This window comes from Mesoplodon bidens (assembly GCF_964165515.1).
Source record: "Mesoplodon bidens genome assembly, chromosome: 6".
NCBI classification, from domain to species: domain Eukaryota; kingdom Metazoa; phylum Chordata; class Mammalia; order Artiodactyla; family Ziphiidae; genus Mesoplodon; species Mesoplodon bidens.
The window spans coordinates 108751590-108769319 of record NC_138162.1 but is presented as its reverse complement, the minus strand read 5'-3'; the positions used below and the strand labels follow the sequence as shown (position 1 = coordinate 108769319).

Here is a 17730-nt window from a genome sequence, read left to right as displayed (position 1 = left end):
CAGATAACTGGATAGGAATGATTTCTTGGAAAGCATGCTTCTATTTCTGGAAGGAAGCAAGTGACCTATAAAAGTGACATCTATTGTTATTACTTACTGTCCCTTCACACTAAGGTCCCAACCGGGGGGACACTGAAGAAAGACGATGTGAAGGTCTCTTTATTATCTTCTGTAAACGGTTTCTGATTCACTCCAAGAAGGCTGTGGCATCAAAGAACACTTTTGATTACTATTAATCTCCTGAAGTACTCTCTAAAACCTGTCATTCATTAAGTTGGATGTGTCTTACTTTAGATTTCCTGTGTGAAATCTCACTAGAGGTCTAAACCCAAATTTCTGAGAGGTTTATGGACCCTTTCCTACCTGGACATCCCTCTACCTCAAACTCAACCTGCTCAAACCAAATCACAACGTAAATATTTGTGATATGTAGATGAAACACTGATTTTCAGTAATCATAATGTACAAATTCTCTTTTGCATCTGCAGTCTCAAAATGAGTAAGTAGAATTTATAAACCTCTTTGGACAGCCAAAGATTTTTTTGACTTGCCAAATAACATCTGGGGTTATTGGTGTAATTCCTCAGTAGTACCATAGAACACATGCTTTTTTGGTGCGGGGGCAGGGTGGTGCAGGGGCTATTATCATATCTGGAAAATATCTCAACAAAATTTTATGTTCTGTATAATGCTGTGCTAGTGATATTCCAAACTTAAGAACGACTGAGTTGAATGTTTGAGAATTTAAAAATAACTATCTTTTCCCTTTTGAGATGGTGGTCAAGTTTGCTTCCTGGATATTGGCAGTTATGTCAAGAGGGTCTGTAACATAAGGTTCTGCCCAACACAAACTGAGGAAACAGACAGGAACAGAAGTTCAATTTTTAAATGAGTACAACCTATGAAAAAATCACCTGGTAACATAGCTTAGAGACAGTAATCAGGGACCTTTGGCCCCTTATCATGCTAGTTTAAGATATATGAAAAACAACCCATAACGGTTTGGGTTTTGATTCTTTCAGTAGCTGACAAGAATGCTACCATTTTATACTCCTAATCACACAGCTGAAGAGCCAACAGCAATGTACTATTAATAGAAAAAAACAATCATGGTTATTACACATTCTTTTAATATTGTATTCACATTCAAATTTAAGGGCTATATACATAAATGCACTACAGAAAAGTTGTCGTTGTCAGAAAGTGACTGCTAGATGAAAAATAACCTTCGAGCACATCTTTTAGATAAAAATTCCCATTCCAGTAGAAATCTTCAAAGTATACAACATCACAGAAAGAAGGAACTTTAGAAATAGTATAGTCCTGCCTCCTCATTAATGATGTAAGATAACAACAGAAATAAGTCTGGAACCTAATTCTTAATGCACAGTTCCTCCCACTGCACTCATTTAACAATGCTTTTTAAGTACAGTAAGTCCCCTACATACAAACGAGTTCCATTCCGAGAGCACATTCGTAAGTCCAATTTGTTCGTAAGTCCAACAAAATTAGCCTAGGTACCCAACTTTTACAGATAATGCCAGACACGTGAACTAACTTACGTGACTGGACATGCAAACGCATGTTCACATCTTTGAAAGTTCACAACTTGAAGGTTCGTATGTAGGGGACTTACTATACCTTCTCTCCTCACGGAATTGTGTTAGATATGACAGACCCTCTCTCTTAAGAAGACATTCCCTATTAAAGGATATAGAAAAAATGCATCGCACAGAATTAGACAATAATGGTATTCAGTAAAACCATTACTCTTGGCTACTGAAAACCAAAGTGAGGGAGTGACTAAATTGGTAGATGCAAATATTAATGGTATCTAATGTTAACAGATTAAACATTCCAATTAAAAGGCAGACATTGTCAAAATGGATAAAAGAAACAAGACCCAACTACTGTAGACTTCCATAAAACTGCCAACTAGACTGTTAAAAGAAACACAGTTTCAATACAGAGACACATATGGGTGGAAAGTAAATGGATGGAAAAAGATACTACATAGGGAAAACAGTTATGTAAAAGCTGTAATGTCTAATTTAACATCAATAAAAGGAAACTTCAAGACCAGAAATAAAGGACATTTCATAATGATAAAAAGGTAACTTCATATTGATAAAAAGTTCATACACCAGGAAAACATATCAATCATAAATGTGCATACTCCTCAGAGCAGACCTTCAAAATAAATGAAGTAAAAACTAATATAACTAAAGGGAGAAATAGATAATTCTTCATAGTTGGATATTTTAATCTCTCTTTCTCTCTTAGCAACTGATAGAACCATATAGAAAAAAAACAAAACAAACCAACCCCAAGACAAGGACCATCTGAACAACACTATCTACCACTTTGACTGAACTGATATTTATAGAACATTACATCCAACAACTGCAGAATACACATTCTATCAAATATACATAGTTTGTTCACCAAGACAGACCATATATGCTGAGCCACAAAATAAGCCTCAATAAAAAAACTTTAAGAAACTGAAATTGTATAGAATAGACCCTCTCTGACCAATATGGAATTAAATTCGAAATCAATGACATTAAGAAATCAAGAAAAACTCCAAGTTTTTGGAAAGTTAGAAATTAAACAATCCATTTGTATATAATCCATGGGTCAAAATACAAACAATTAGGAAACATTGTGAACTGAATAATAATTAAAATACAACATATTAAAATTTGTGGGATTCAGCCAAAGCAGTGCTTAGGGGAAAACTTTAAAGCTTTAAATACTTATTAGAAAAGAAGAAAGGTCTATACTGATAAGTTTCTATACCTTACTTAAGCACAGAAAGAGCAAAGGAAATCCAAAGCAAGTAGAAGATGATAATAAAAATAAAAGCAGAAATATATTAAGTAAAGGACATAAACAAAACTAAAAGTTAATTCTTTACAAAGAACAACAAAATTGATAAACCTTAACTAGACTAATAAAGAAAAAAAGAGAGAACACAGGTAATCAATATCAGGATTGAAGGAGGGAAGATCACTAACATCTTACAGAAATTAAAGACAAAATAAGGGAACATTATGAACAACTTAATACGAAAAAGTTTGACAATTTGGATAAAACAAATTCCTTGAAAAATATAATTTACCAAAATGGACACAGAAGAAACAGAATATTTGAATATCCCTTTATCTATTAAAGGAATTGAATTAATCATCTAAGACCCTCCCATAAAGAAACTCCAGTCTTGGATACTTTTACTGTTGAGTTCTAGCAAATACTTACAGAAGAAGTAATATTCATCTTACATGAACTCTTTCAGAAAATAGAGGAGGAAACACTTCATAAGTTGTTTTATAGGGCCGGCATAACACTAAAACCAAAATCTGACCAAGAAGTTACATAAAAGGAAATCACAAACCGCCATCCCTCATGGACAAAATCCTTTACAAAGTATTAGAAAGGTGAATACAGTGATATATAAAAAGAAAAATACATTTTGACCAAATAGGGTTTATCTTAGGAATGCAAGGTTAGTTTAACATTAAAAGATCAATCAAAGTGCTATATATTATCAGAATAAAGGAGGAAAATCATATGATCATTTAAATACAGAAAAATCATTAGACAAATGAGTTAATGATAAAAACTCTTAGCAAAATTCTTCAATCTGATAAAGGTATCTACAAAAAAAACTCACAAGTAACACTGTACTTAACACTGCAATATTAAATGTTTTCCCTGAATTACTGGGAATAAGACAGACAGACTCACTCTCACCACTTCTATTTAACACTGTACAGAATGTCCTAGCTGTTGCAATATGGCAAGAAAAAGAAAAGCATGCAAATCCAAAAGGAAAAATTAAAACTCACTGTATTTGCAGATTATATGATTGTTTTTGAAGAAAATCCCAGCAAATTTACAAAAACAACTTTTAGAACTAAGTAGTGAATTTATAGTAAGGTCATATGATAAAAAGTTAATATACAAAAATCAACCATGTATCTAGATACTAGCTGCAAACAATGTGAAAATACAATTTTTAAAAATTTCATTTAATATAGCATCAACAAAATACTTTGGAATAAATTTAACAAAAAGCTTACAAAATATCCAAACTGAAGATTGCTAAGAGAAATTAAAAAACGCTTAAGGAAACCAGGAGATAGACTATGTTCATAAACTGGAAAACAATATGTTAAATGGTAATTTTCTCAAAATTCTTCTATAGTTTAAACACAATCCCAATCCTATCACACTTTTTATTTTTATTTACTTATTTTTTTAACATCTTTATTGGAGTATAATTGCTTTACAATGCTGTGTTAGTTTCTGCTGCATAACAAAGTGAAATTAGTTATATGTATACTTACATCCTCATATCCCCTCCCTCTTGCGCCTCCCTCCCACCCCCCCCATTCCACCCTGCTACGTGGTCACAAAGCACCGAGCTGATCTCCCTGTGCTATGCAGCTGCTTCCTGCTAGCTATCTATTTTACATTTGTTAGCGTATATATGTCAATGCTACTCTTTCACTTCATCCCAGCTTACCCTTCCCCCTCCCCATGTCCTCCAGTTCATTCTCTACATCTGCGTCTTTATTCCTGTCCTACCCCTAGGTTCATGAGAACCTTTTTTTTTTTAGATTCCACATATATGTTAGAATACAACATTTGTTTTTCTCTTTCTGACTTACTTCACTCTGTATGACACACTCTATGTTCATCCACCTCACTACAAATAACTCAATTTCATTTCTTTTTTGGCTGAGTAATATTCCATTGTATATACGTGCCACATCTTCATCCATTCATCTGTCGATGGACACTTAGGTTGCTTCCATATCCTGGCTATTGTAAACAGTGCTGCAAAGAACATTGTGGTACATGTCTCTTTTTGAATTAAGGTTTTCTCAGGGTATATGCCCAGTAGTGGGACTGTTGGGGCATTTGGTAGTTCTATTCTTAGGTTTTTAAGGAACCTCCATACTGTTCTCCATAGCAGCTGTAACAATTTACATTCCCACCAACAGTGCAAGAGGGTTCCCTTTTCTCCACACCCTCTCCAGCATTTATTGTTTGTAGACTTTTTGATAATGGCCATTCTGACCGGTGTGAGGTGATACCTCGTTGTGGTTTTGATTTGCATTTCTCTAATGATTAGTGACGTTGAGCATCCTTTCATGTGTTTGTTGGCAATTTGTATATCTTTTTTGGAGAAATGTCTATTTAGGTCTTCTGCTCATTTTTGGATTGGGCTGCTTGTTTTTTGGATATTGAGCTGCATGAGCTGCTTGGATATTTTGGAGATTAACCCTTTGTCAGTTGCTTCGTTTCTAAATATTTTCTCCCATTCTGAGGGTTTTCTTTTCGTCTTGTTTATGGTTTCCTTTGCTGTGCAAAAGCTTTTAAGTGTCATTAGGTCCCATGTGTTTATTTTTGTTCTTATTTCCATTTCTCTAGGAGGTGGGTCAAAAAGGATCTTGCTGTGACTTATGTCATAGAGTGTTCTGCCTATGTTTTCCTCTAAGAGTTTGATAGTGTCTGGCCTTATATTTAGGTCTTTAATCCATTTTTTTTTTTTTTTTTTTTTGCAGTACATGGGCCTCTCACTGTTGTGGCCTCTCCTGTTGCGGAGCAAAGGCTCCGGACGCGCAGGCTTAGCAGCCATGGCTCACGGGCCTAACTGCTCCACAGCATGTGGGATTTTCCCAGACCGGGGCACGAACCCGTGTCCCCTGCATCGGCAGGCGGACTCTCAACCACTGCGCCACTAGGGAAGCCCTTTAATCCATTTTGAGTTTATTTTTGTGTATGGCGTTAGGAAGTATTCTAATTTCATTCTTTTACATGTATGTAGCTGTCCAGTTTTCCCAGCACCACTTATTGAACAGGCTGTCTCTTCTCCATTGTATATCCTTGCCTCCTTTGTCAAAGATACGGTGACCATACGTGCGTGGGTTTATCTCTGGGCTTTCTATCCTGTTCCATGGATCTATATTTCCGTTTTTGTGCCAGTACCATACTTTTTTTTTTAAACATCTTTATTGGAGTATAATTGCTTTACAATGTTGTGTTAGTTTCTGCTGTATAACAAAGTGAATCAGCTATATGTATACAAATATCCCCATATCCCCTCCCTCTTGCATCTCCCTCTCACCCATACTGTCTTGATTACTGTAGCCTTGTAGTATAGTCTGAAGTCAGGGAGCCTGATTCCTCCAGCTCTGTTTTTCTTTCTCAAGATTACTTTTGCTGTTCGGGGTCTCTTGTGTTTCCATACAAATTGTAAAATTTTTTGTTCTAGTTCTGTGAAAAATGCCATTGGTAGCTTGACAGGGATTGCACTGAATCTGTAGATTGCTTTGGGTAGTACAGTCATTTTCACAATGTTGATTCTTCCAATCCAGGAACATGGTATATCTCTCCATCTATCTGTATCATCTTTAATTTCTTTCATCAGTGTCTTATAGTTTTCTGCAAACAGGTGTTTTGTCTCCTTAGGAAGATTTATTCCTAGGTATTTTATTCTTTTTGTTGCAATGGTAAATGGGACTGTTTCTTTAATTTCTCCTACAGATTTTTCATCGTTAGTGTATAGGAATGCAAGAGATTTCTGTGCATTAATTTTGCATCCTGCTACTTTACCAAATTCACTGATTAGCTCTAGTAGTTTTCTGGTAGCATCTTTAGGATTCTCTATGTATAGTATCTTGTCATCTGTAAACAGTGACAGTTTTAAATCTTCTTTTCTGATTTGGATTCCTTTGATTTCTTTTTCTTCTCTGATTGCTGGGGCTAAAACTTCCAAAACTATGTTGAACAATAGCGGTGATAGTGGGCAACCTTGTCTCGTTCCTGATCTTAGATGAAATGGTTTCAGTTTTTCACCATTGAGAACTATGTTGGCTGTGGGTCTGTCATATATGGCCTTTATTATGTTGAGGTAGTTTCCCTCTATGCCCACTTTCTGGAGAGTGTTTATCATAAATTGGTGTTGAATTTTGTCGAAAGCTTTTTCTGCATCTATTGAGATGATCATATGGTTTTTATCCTTCAGTTTGTTAATATGGCTATCACACTTTTTAATAGAAACTGACAAGCATAAACTTTATATAGAAAGGCAAAGGACCAAAAATATCCAAAGCAATCTTAAAAAACAATGACAGAGTTAGAAGACTTATACTACTTAAAGGTATACTATAAAACTACAGTAATCAGGACTGTGGTACTGGCATTAAGACAAAAACACATCAATGGAACAGAAGAGAGTACAGTCCCAAATTTATATAGCCAATTGATTTTTTTTAAAATTAATTTATTTTATTTTATTTATTTTTGGCTGCATGGGGTCTTTGTTGCTGCGCATGGGTTTTCTCTAGTTGCAGTGAGCGGGGACTACTCTTCGTTGCGGTGCGCTGGCCTCGCATTGCGGTGGCTTCTCTCGTTGCAGAGCGTGGGCTCTAGGCACATGGGCTTCAGTAGTTGTGGCTTGCGAGCTCTAGAGCGCAGGCTCAGTACTTGTGGTGCACGGGCTTAGTTGCTCTGTGGCATGTGGGATCTTCTGGGACCAGGGCTCAAACCCACGTCTCTGCATTGGCAGGCAGATTCTTAACCACTGCGCCAACAGGGAAGCCCTAGTCAACTGATTTTTGACGAAGGTGCCAATACAATCTATATAGGAAAGGGAAGTTTTAAAACAAGTAATGTTGAAACAATTAGGTATGTATATGGAAAAAAAAACCTTGACTCCTACCTCACACTATACATAAAATATTAAATCAAGATGGATCATAAGCCTACTATGAAAGGTAAGCATAAAGGCTAAAACAATAACTAGAAGAGAACACAGGAAAGTATCTTTTTGCCTTGTGAGTAGGCAAAGGTTTGTTAGAGATAATACAAAAAGCAGTAATTATGAAAGAAAAAAATTTCAAGTTAGACTTTACCAAGACAAAATACTCTGCTCAAATATATTAACATCATGAACAGTCAAGCCAGACTAGGTTTTCGTATTTGTAAAATATAGATCTAACAAAGGACTAGAATCCAGGATATATAATAGCCCAATAAAAAATGGGCAAAAGATTTTAACACACACTTCACAAAGGAAATATATATAGAAAGCATAAGCACGTAATAAAGTGCTCAACATCATTAGTCATCAGAAAAATGCAAATTAAAACCACAATTAAACCCACAACACACCCACTAGAATGGCTAAACTTACAAAGACTGACAACACCTTATGCTGGTGAGGATGTGGAACAAATGAACACTCATACATTACTCGTAGGAGTAAAAATGGTACAACCACTTTGGGAAAATGTCTGGCAGTTTTAAAACTAAACATATGATGTAGCAATTCCACTTCTAGTTATTACCCAAGAGAAATAAATACATATATTCACAAAAAGACTTATATAAGTATGTTCACTGAAGTTTTATCATAATAGCTACAACCTGGAAACAGCCCAGCTATCCATCAATAGAAAGGATAAACAAACTGTGCTCTATGCATACAACGGAATCCTACCCAGCACTAAAAAGGTAATGGCTACTGAAATACCCAACATGGATGAATCTCTAAATATAACGCTCGGTGAAAGACGCCTTGCACAAAAGAGTATATGCTATACGGTTCCATTCATATGACGTTTTAGAACAGGCAAAACTAATCTATGAAAGGGAAAAAATGAGAAGACTGGCTGCTTCTGGGAGGTGCAGGTGAGGATTTACTGGGAGGAGACAGGAGGAAACTTTCTGGGATGATGGTAATGTTCTACATCTTAGTATGCTTTTGTTGCACAGGTATATGCATTTGTTAGAACTCATCAAAGAGTACCCATAAGACCTGTGCATTTCACAGTATGTAAATTTACTTGAGAAGAAAATATTACAAACAGTGAAGTAGCTAATGATGTGCAAATGCACGTATTTGGGGAGAAGTGTACTGAAGTCTGCAGCCTGCTTTGAAATGTGTTAAAAAAAGAAAAAGAAGGATTGACAGGTGGATAGAAGAATGGCTAGTTGGATAAGTATGTGATAAAGCAAACACTGTAGAATCTGGGTGACAGGTATGTGATGTTCACTGGAAAATTCTTTCAATTTTTGTTTGTTTCAAATAAAATGTTGGAAGAAAAACAACTAGTATCACCTCTTCTTATGATGACTAAGATTGTATCCTAGGTTGGACTGCCAATGTTGAGGATCCTGGTCACCATCTATGAAAATCTGATTACCAAGGGAGGAAGTAAAAGTGATCAACAATATGAAGTGAGGGGCGGGAATGGGGAGGGTATTAGAGCCAAAGTCCAGACATGCAAGAGGTTCTGAGGCCTGTCAGAAATAAGGCCAGGGCAGCAAGGCAGGAGACGGCCACTTTCAGGCCTTCTTAGGTTGCTTTGCTTTCTTCATTCCTCTGCAAGTCTATGAAATTATCTTCTGGGCCTGGGACCCAGCATTACCTAGCACTCTAGTTTTTCCAAGACACAGAAGGACATAGTTGGAGGACTTAAAGTCATTGATGGAGGGGGAAAAAAAGAGGAAGGAACAGAATTGAACTAAAAACTCCACAGGGAGAAGGTATGACTCACCTACTTCTTGGTGGGTAACTACCCTTTTAAATTGCATCTTGTGAAAACAGCCAAGGAGCGTTAAAAATTGAATGCAAAACTGCTTCTGGGCAAGGCTGATTAAAAAGGAATAAAACCATTTTAAAAGGTTGTTTTGAGATATTTGGCAACATTTGCATTCTGGTGAACGGGTGACTCAGATCCCACTGCCGGTCCTTTTCACCTCCAGAGCTATGATTTTTAGAGGATGATAGTCACCAGTAATTGATGATCTCTGGAGATCACTGCAGTCTCAGTCTAGCTGATAGTAATGCATGATTATCACTTTGCTTAATTTAATGAGCCTTCACAGAAATCACACCTGCTTTGTCCTTGACCTCTCTGTTCACTCAGCTTTCCAATGTTTCCATCTGCAAGGATATAACATACTGCTTGTTACTAACCTGCCATAAATAACAACCAAGTTCACCTTGTTAGGGCTTTTCCTTACCCTAACTCTTAATCTTTTAAGAAAAAAGCAAAACTTTAACCAGATGACACACGATAGCAAAGCAGAGACACACTCGAGCTGATGGTAGAACTTGACACTAACTCGAACAAAGACTTTTAACCTTAAACACGGTTGACTCATCTGTCACAATATGTAACTTTTAACTTAATTTAAAATTAATCTTTAAAAAAAAAACCACCTAGGGACTTCCCTGATGGCGCAGTGGTTAAGAACCCACCTGCCAATGCAGGGGACACAGGTTTGAGCCCTGGTCCGGGAAGATCCACCTGCCGCAAAGCAACTAAGCCCGTGTGTTACAACTACTGAGCCTGCGCTCTAGAGCCCATGAGCCACAACTACTGAGTCCACGTGCCACAACTACTGAAGCCCGCACACCTAGAGCCCTTGCTCTGCAGCGAGAAAAGCCACCGCAATGAGAAGCCCGCGCACCCCAACAAAGAGCAGCTCCCGCTTGCCGCAGCTAGAGAAAGCCCGCGTGCAGCAACGAAGACCCAACGCAACCAAAAATAAATAAATAAAATAAATAAATTTATTAAAAACAACAACAACAGAAAAACACACCCCCACCTATGCCAAGCTTGTCAAAGTCAGTATTACATCTGTATAGTTGTACTAGTATCAACTACTAGTAAAATAAACATGAAATTCATCACCTTACCTCTGAGAGAGGTGGGTCACGCTGGGTAACCCAAACAGTTTTCATGAATACCCTCTGTGCAAGAGAACTTAGAGAACAGTAAGGAGAATATCTCATCCAAAAATTCTGAAGAAAACGTTATGTTCAAAACACAGTATCTCTGGGCTGCTCTACATTTTGCAAAGATGTCAACATTTGAAAATAGTTTTCTATGTCTCTATAATACAAACCAGACAACTATTTCTTCAAATTATACAAAGCTTCCCTGAAAAACAAATACCAACTCTATTATAGGGAATTGGCAGTAAAAGTTTACCTCAACAAAGCAAACAAGATACCACAAACTGGCCTTTTCCAGATAATCTCATAAAAGTATAGAGACCAGGAGTAAAAAGCAAAACATGTCAAATGTGGGTTGGAAGGATTCAGTGTAGCATTTATGGATGGTTTCATGGCTCCCAGATTGTACTTTTATTACTTCCCGAGAGCCATTCATGATATTTGTTGCAATGAAGGCTCAAATCCCATAAAAATTTTTATCCGAAAGTAAAGTGTTTGTTGCCCCCTTGAGGTAAATTCAAGAACAGAAACAAAACAACGCCGGCTATGCCTAGTCCATTAGAGAAAGAGGCTTGCTTCTCCAAAGGGCTTTTTCTACACACATACCGTAATTGCAAGTTATAATAAAACTCTATTTTCACCTGGAAAAAAAAAAGGCAATTTACAAATACCACTAGACACTGCACCATTTCTGAAAAAATAAAGATAAAACTTCACACAGTGAATATAGCAAATATTTTAAAGTTTCAGTTGATGAGATGTCAGACTAACTGCATCCTAAAAATTCATTACGCAGATCTTCGGCTGGCCTAGCTCACATGACCCAGGGGACCCAAACTGTAGACTGAAAAGCTCTGCAGCAAACTTTCATGGGGGTGGGGAAGGGCGGGACAAGTCCAAGATATTTATGGCTCAAATCCACATAATGTGCAAGGTCTGCAACATGAGAACAGCTGCACTGAGGGAAAAAAATATATAATACATAAGCATGGGTAGAAACATACGATGGTCTGAATAGATTACCCTGTGAGGGAATTCTTAGAGTTCAATGGATTTTAGTCAGTAATCCTCTGACGTACTTCTGCCATCCTAATATCATGGGGCTCTGAACTAATTAAGGTTGTTTTTCTTCCTCCAGTTGCATTTTATTCTAAGCTATCATCTGATTTTCAGTATTATTAGGAAGAATGCGATGGATTTACATCATTACTCCTCTAAAGATCGAAAGACTTCACCGTTTTACTCAGCGTGACTCATTCATGAATGATCAAGGTTCTGAATGAGCAGTAAAACATGGTCCCATCTCATCCTGCTACTAAAGGCCCTGCCGGATGGAGAGATCACCTGGGCCAGCTGCTGCTCGAAGTCCAGATTCATGGACACAGAATTAACCTGTCGTATCCTCTACTGGCAGTCACACAAAGTAGCTGCTCACACGTGCTGTCCCAGCTGCTGAACTCTCTACCCAGGCCCCTCAAACTACCCTTGAGATTTATTTAAACTTATGAAAAAGTCTCTCTACTCTTTTCATCTTTACCAACCCAAAGGAGAGCAAAAGAAGTTAAGGGGCTAGGAGAAGTAGGGAGAGCACAAAAAGACGGCCCTGTCCCCAGTTCCAAGAGGAAGCCCTACCTAGGTCAGTAGCTGTCAATATCTGACCAACAGATGGATCATTCAAAATTCATTCACAAGTTTGCTTGTCCAAAAACTGTTTTAATTACAGGGTAATAAAAGTTTCCTCACTTGTAAAACAGGGATAAGTTAAATACTTAAAGACTTCTTATAAGAAGTGAATAAGTGAATGCTTATCACAATGCTCAGCACACTGTACACTGTATACGTCCTCCTTTACCCCCATGTCTCATGTCCCTTTCTCCTCAGTGCTAACTATCACCTATGATGATCATCATTCTATGCATTTATACTCACAGGCACGTACACAAAAATGCTGGGCTCACGCTGTAAGAATGGCCCGAAAGATTACGTTTTCATGTACCATACCTTGGAAATCTGAAACTCTCCCATAAGGTGACCTTGTCCATTTGCATGGCTATAAATACCATCTATGAGCTGATAATCCCCAATTTTATATCGCCAGCCCAGACATCTCTTATAGAGCCTATGGACATCCCCACCTGAATGTATTCTAGGCATTTCCAACTTAATGCAGCCAAAGTAAAACTCTTGATTTTCTCCCACAAGCCTGTTCTTCCTTCTGTCTTTTCCATCTCAGTGTGCGACACAACTCTCGATCATTTCCTACGACCAAAACCTGGGTGTCATCCTTGATTCGTTCCTCTTTCTTACCGTGGACCTGATCCAAAGTCTGTCAGTTTCCACACAAAAATACAGCGAATCCATCTATTCTTCTCTGTCATTACTGCCACCACCCTCATCTGAGCTGGGGTGGATACAACACTCTTCCACCCGGCTTCCCACGTCCACTCTTGCACCCACTAGCCACACAATAACCAGAATGAGTTTCTTGCAAACCCGAACACGTCAGTCTCCTGCTTGAAACCATTCATCTACTTCCTACTGCTGATTCGCAAGTTTTTAAGTCCTCAAAAGCATGCATAATAAGGCCCACACCTAACTTTTCAATCTCCCTTCATGACATATGCCCCCCTTTTCACTGGAATCTAGATACCCTGGCCTCCTCTCTGCTCCTGGAACACCTCAGTTCTTCCTCATTTCAGTGCCTCTTCTTTTTTTCTGCACTTGGCCTGACTCCCTGCTTATACTTCAGATCTCAGCTTAAACGTCACCACTTTGTGTGCAGAATCAGCCCAGGTATTCTCCATTACAGCCGTCTGTATCCATCACAGCACTTACTGTTTGTTATTTGTTGAACCAGTAGAATGTAAGCACCATGAGGGCAAGGACAACATCCATCTTGTTCACCATGTTGTTTCCAGTGCCCAAGGCAGTGCATGGCCCCTAGTGGGCCTTCAATTAATGTTCAGTAAATAAAAGAGAATAGCACACAGTAACTTAGCTAGGTGTTCCTGAAATTTCTGAAAATAAAAACTATTCTAAGACTTTTGCTTCTTAAATCATTGAACTATATATGAAACCTTAGTATTCTCCTCGCTAAAAATGGAGATATGAGATATCAAAAGAAAGCATAATTGTCTTGTCAACTAGAATTTGAAATAAATGATCCCATCCATAAACAAATTATTTAATAGTTATTAAACAGTAATTAAAACAATAGTTATTAAATAATAGTCACTTGTTTTTATATGGCTGAGTAATATTCCATTGTATATATGTGCCACATCATCTTTATCCATTCATATGTCAATGGACACTTAGGTTGCTTCCAAGTCCTGGCTATTGTAAACAGAGCTGCAATGAACATTGTGATACACAACTCGTTTTGAATTATGGTTTTCTCAGGGTATATGCCCAGTAGTGGGACTGCTGGGTCATATGGTAGTTCTATTTCTAGTTGGTTTTTTTTTTTCTCCCCCTGGTACGTGGGCCTCTCACCGTTGTGGCCTCTCCTGTTGCGGAGCACAGGCTCCGGACACGCAGGCTCAGCGGCCATGGCTCATGGGCCCAGCCACTCTGTGATATATGGGATCCTCCCGGACTGGGGCACAAACCCGTGTCCCCTGCATCGGCAGGTGGACTCTCAACCACTGCATCACCAGGGAAGCCCTCTATTTCTAGTTTTTTAAGGAACTTCCATACTGTTCTCCACAGTGGCTGTATCAATTTACATTCCCACCAACAGTGCAAGAGGGTTCTCTTTTCTCCACACCCTCTCCAGCATTTATTGTTTCTAGTTTTGATGATGGCTATTCTAAGCAGTGTGAGGTGATACCTCATTGTAGTTTTGATTTGCATTTCTCTAATGATTAGTGATGTTGAGCATCCTTTCATGTGTTTGTTGGCAATCTGTGTATCTTTTTTGGAGAAATGTCTATTTAGGTCTTCTGCCCATTTTTGGATTGGGTTGCTTGTTTTTTTGATACTGAGCTGCATGAGCTGCTTATATATTTTGGAAATGAATCCTTTGTCAGTTGCTTCATTTGCAAATATTTTCTTCCATCCTGAGGGTGGTCTTTTCGCCTTGTTTATGGTTTCCTTTGCTGTGCAAAAGCTTTTAAGTTTCATTAGGTCCCATTTGTTTATTTTTGTTTTTATTTCCATTTCTCTAGGAGGTGGCTCAAAAAGGATCCTGCTGTGATTTATGTCAAAGTGTTGTCTATGTTTTCCTCTAAGAATTTTATAGTGTCTGGCCTTACATTTAGATCTTTAATCCATTTTATTTTTGTGTATGGTGTTAGGAAGTGTTCTAATTTCATTCTTTTACATGTAACTGTCCAATTTTCCCAGCACCACTTACTGAACAGGCTGTCTTTTCTCCATTGTATATTCTTGCCACCTTTATCAAAGATAAGGTGACCACATGTGTGTGGGTTTATCTCTGGGCTTTCTATCCTGTTCCATTGATCTATATTTCTGTTTTTGTGCCAGTACCATACTGTCTTGATTACTGTAGCGTTGTAGTACAGCCTGAAGTCAGGTAGCCTGATTCCTCCAGCTCTGTTTTTCTTTCTCAAGATTGCTTTGGCTATTCGGGGTCTTTTGTGTTTCCATACAAATTGCAAAACGTTTTGTTCTAGTTCTGTGAAAAATGCCAGTGGTAGCTTGACAGGGATTGCACTGAATCTGTAGATTGCTTTGGGTAGTATAGTCATTTTCACAATGTTGATTCTTCCAATCCAAGAACACGGTATATCTCTCCATCTGTTTGTATCGTCTTTAATTTCTTTCATCAGTGTCTTATAGTTTTCTGCATACAGGTGTTTTGTCTCCTTAGGAAGGTTTATTCCTAGATATTTTATTCTTTATGTTGCAATGGTAAATGGGAGTGTTTTCTTATCTGTAGTAAGTTGGATGGGCCTAGAGTCTATCATACAGAGTGAAGTAAGTCAGAAAGAGAAAAACAAATACCTTATGCTAACACATATATATGGAATCATAAAAAACTAGTTGGTTCTGATGAACCTAGGGGCAGGATAAGAATAAAGACGCAGACGTAGAGAATGGACTTGAGGACCCAGGGAGGGGGAAGTTGGCAAGCTGGGACGAAGTGAGAGTAACACGGACATATATACACGACCAAACGTAAGGTAGATAGCTAGTGGGAAGCAGCTGCATCACGCAGGGAGATCAGCTCCGTGTTTTGTGACCACCTAGAGGGGTGGGGTAGGGAGGGTGGGAGGGAGACACAAGAGGGAGGGGATACGGGGATATATGTATACATAAAGCTGATTCACTTAGTTATACAGCAGAAACTAACACAACACTGTTAAACATTATACCCAATAAATATATATTTTTTAAAAGTCACTTGTTTTGTTGATTATATAGCAGTTAAATGTCTCAGATTAAGAGTACTCCCAGTGCTCTTTTTGGGTGGGCTCACCTAGTCCAATCAAAGCTACCCCTGCAGTTTAGACCAGCCTAAGGCTGAAAAGATCTGCACAGTGGTTTTTTGTTTTTTTTTTAAGTAAATTTATTTACTTATTTTATTTATTTATTTTTGGCTGCATTGGGTCTTTGTTGCTGCACATGGGCTTTCTCTAGTTGCAGTGAGCAGGGGCTACTCTTTGTTGTGGTGCGGGGGCTTCTCACTGCGGTGGCTTCCCTTGTTGTGGAGCATGGGCTCTAGGCACGTGGGCTTCAGTAGTTGTGGCACACAGGCTCCGCAGTTGTGGCTCGCGGGCTCTAGAGTGCAGGCTCAGTAGTTGTGGCACACGGGCTAGGTTGCTCCATGGCATGTGGGATCTTCCTGGACCAGGGCTCGAACCCGTGTCCCCTGAATTGGCAGGTGGATTCTTAACCACTGCACCACCAGGGAAATCCCTTGGTTTTGGGGGTTTTTTGTTGTTGTTCTTTCTTTTTCTTTTTTTTTTTAGTTTCTTTTTATTCTTTCACATAGTGATTTTGTGAAAATACTAATAACCAATGGACCATACTCACTTTTTAAAAACATAATCCTTTTTCCCACGAAACAGAAGCAACTACAAGGACTAGGACTGCATGGGATGACAGATGTTAACTAAACTTACTGTGGTCATCATTTCATGACATATGTGACATCAAATCATTATGCTGCACACCCTAACTTATACAGTGCTCTATGCCCATTGTATCTCAAGAAAATTGGGAAAAAATGTATTTAACCTTACAACCCATGAAAGGTATGCAAATAAAAAGAATGACATTCTCTCCCCTCCCTCCCCAAAAGAACCAGGAATATAGACATAGAGCAAAAAGAATTCTCACAGACTGCTGCTAGAAGGATAAACTGACAACCAGCATTGGTGAATATGATAAAATAAGGATTTCTTACTTGACTGCCTCGTAAATATTGTTGGAGGTATGTCCTGATAAAGCATCGTGTAAATTTCGAATAAAATAATCTCTGTATTCTTCTGGAAGGGCCATAAATGTTCCACCCATCACAATAAATTCCACTTTATCCACACTGTGACCAAGTTGTTTTAACTGAAAGACATAAATTCATCAGCATTAGAAAGATATAGTCAAGTACCCTAAGAGGGTGATTGCAAATTTCTAATTTTACTTTGCAGTATTCTCATCAGTATAGTTTAAAAATGAGAAGCAAACATGTTAAACAAATTCTATGGACTAAAAAAAACAGACTCCAGGGTCTGAAAAGGAAATTACTGCTCAAATAAGGAGGACGAGAATTAAAAATAATAAACAAGAAGTCTGATGTCAACTTAGAGTTAAGTGAAAATTTAATAATGCAAAGAATATAAATTAGAGAGCAGCAAAGCAAATAACACAATATGTAATAGAATAAACAAATATTTATTGATTACATATTTTATGCCAGACTTTGTGGTCAGCATTGGGGACGAAGAAGACTATATGCAACATAATCAGGACTTGATGCAAGTGAAAGAAAGAGAATACTAGAT

General features: G+C 38.0%; 1 protein-coding gene across 1 annotated transcript in view; it reads right to left on the bottom strand.

Annotated features, from left to right (window-relative positions):
- ELP3 (elongator acetyltransferase complex subunit 3) overlaps positions 1-17730 on the bottom strand; it is a 108605-nt gene that overhangs the window by 68617 nt on the left and 22258 nt on the right. Inside the window, exon 7 of the mRNA XM_081236661.1 lies at positions 17136-17290. Within this exon, the coding sequence (XP_081092787.1) occupies positions 17136-17290 (155 nt within the window). The remainder of the gene's footprint in view (positions 1-17135; positions 17291-17730) is intronic.